At 43.5% G+C, this 1682-nt stretch overlaps 1 protein-coding gene across 1 annotated transcript in view; it reads left to right on the forward strand.

The window, feature by feature from the left end:
• Positions 1 to 812, forward strand: part of DLG2 (discs, large homolog 2 (Drosophila)) — a 124690-nt gene extending 123878 nt beyond the window's left edge. The window contains exon 11 of the mRNA XM_010004403.1: positions 706 to 812. Within this exon, the coding sequence (XP_010002705.1) occupies positions 706 to 812 (107 nt within the window). The remainder of the gene's footprint in view (positions 1 to 705) is intronic.
• Positions 813 to 1682: the final 870 nt, after the last annotated feature.

The raw sequence follows: 1682 nt of genomic DNA on the forward strand, positions 1-1682 counted from the left end.
GGAAAGAGAAGGGTACCTTCTTCCTGATCTAGAAAAGAAGAACATTTGAGACTGACTTGGGGTCCCAGCATTTCCCTTGGGCACGTTTAGGCAGCTTCCTACTCGGGGGATGGGTATTTGTGGATAACACTCAAAAGCCTCCAGTTGTCTCTCCCCATGCTGACAGTTCACATAATCCAAACTGCAGTTCCAGATTTCTGCCCAGGGGACAAGGAATTTAGGAGTACAGACATTGTGCCTTGTGTTGCAGTTGCTTTATCTTCTATCAGCTCAAGCCTGATCTAGTTAACTCTTACAGCCAAGAGTGGGTTTATTATAACCAGGTCAGGAAAAGAATGGGCTGTAACTCTGCTGCTACTCACTGCTGAAGTAGCTTCTAAATAGAATTAAATATAAAGCTTGACATGCAACAGTGGGAACCTCCCATGCTACCCACCCCTGGGACAGAACTACTAGTTCTCTAAACTAACCTAGCCCAGTCTTCTCACTGCAAGCAGTGGGGGTGGATCTCTGTCATGAGACGGTGCTATTGATTTGAACTTAGTTGCCATCTGTACGGGTATGACTTTTCCATGTTCAGCATCCCAGTGGTCCAGTATCCCTTCTCATGTCATCAGTATCTACGAGTACATTGAAAATCTGCTGACATTGGATGCTGTAGAATATATCAATTAAAAGAAGTGTCAATATGTTTTCTTACTGCAGCTATTGTCCAAGGAGATAGCTTAGAAGATATTTATAATCAATGCAAACTTGTAATTGAAGAACAATCTGGGCCTTTCATCTGGATTCCTTCAAAGGAAAAATTATAAATTAGCCACTGCACCTCTGACTACGACGGGAGAATATTTAGAAGAAAACTATAATATACTATTTGGAGGCTTTCCTGTTTTTGTTGCATTTATGTTCTTTGCAGTCAATGTGAATTTTGATGAATGTACAACACAAAGTGTTTGAAGCCATGAAGGACACTAATGGGTCAAAGGGTAGGAACAAAAAGACTTCTACCATATAAAGCAAATCTGTTGTGTGCTCAGAGCACCAGTTGTAGGTACAAACTTTTGACGTGGAGACCCTCTGTCAAGGGGAGCTAGCACCTCCTGTGCCCATGCGGACATTCTGATCGGTTTCAATGGCTGAGCTCAGTGTGTTGATTGCTTTAAAGAGAAGTTCCCAGCTCTTGAACCTCATATAGGGCTTGATTCTGCAAGGCACTCAGCACTTGACCCCAATTCCTACACACGAGTAGCTCGTTGACTTGGAGTCACTTGTGACCCTTCCCTGTGCCGTTCGGTCCCATCGGTTCCAGTAGGACTATTCATGTGCTCAAAGCTAAGCACAGGCTTAAGCGTTTTGCTAGATCAGGGCCACATGCACCTTGCAAAATCAAGCTCAGAGTTCTTGGTCCACTTCCTACTGAAGTCACTGGCAGGATGCTCTTTGACTTGACTGGGAGATGGGTCCTATTCTAAGCTTGTCATTGCACATTTGTAGTTGGTACACCTCGACTTTGGTAACTATGCACATCTTTCGATTTCTGAAACCAAGTCAAGCATTTCTTTTTTCCCCTTTGGAAACACTACCACATCAGGAACTAGTAACAATAGACTTGATTTTAACAGAGTTTGGGGGTGGGAGAGAATGGAAGCATTTCACATCACCCACACCTACACACAGACACA

The sequence above is a fragment of the Chaetura pelagica genome, unplaced genomic scaffold (genome assembly GCF_000747805.2).
Source record: "Chaetura pelagica isolate M959 unplaced genomic scaffold, ChaPel_1.0 scaffold59, whole genome shotgun sequence".
Classification (NCBI taxonomy): Eukaryota; Metazoa; Chordata; class Aves; order Apodiformes; family Apodidae; genus Chaetura; species Chaetura pelagica.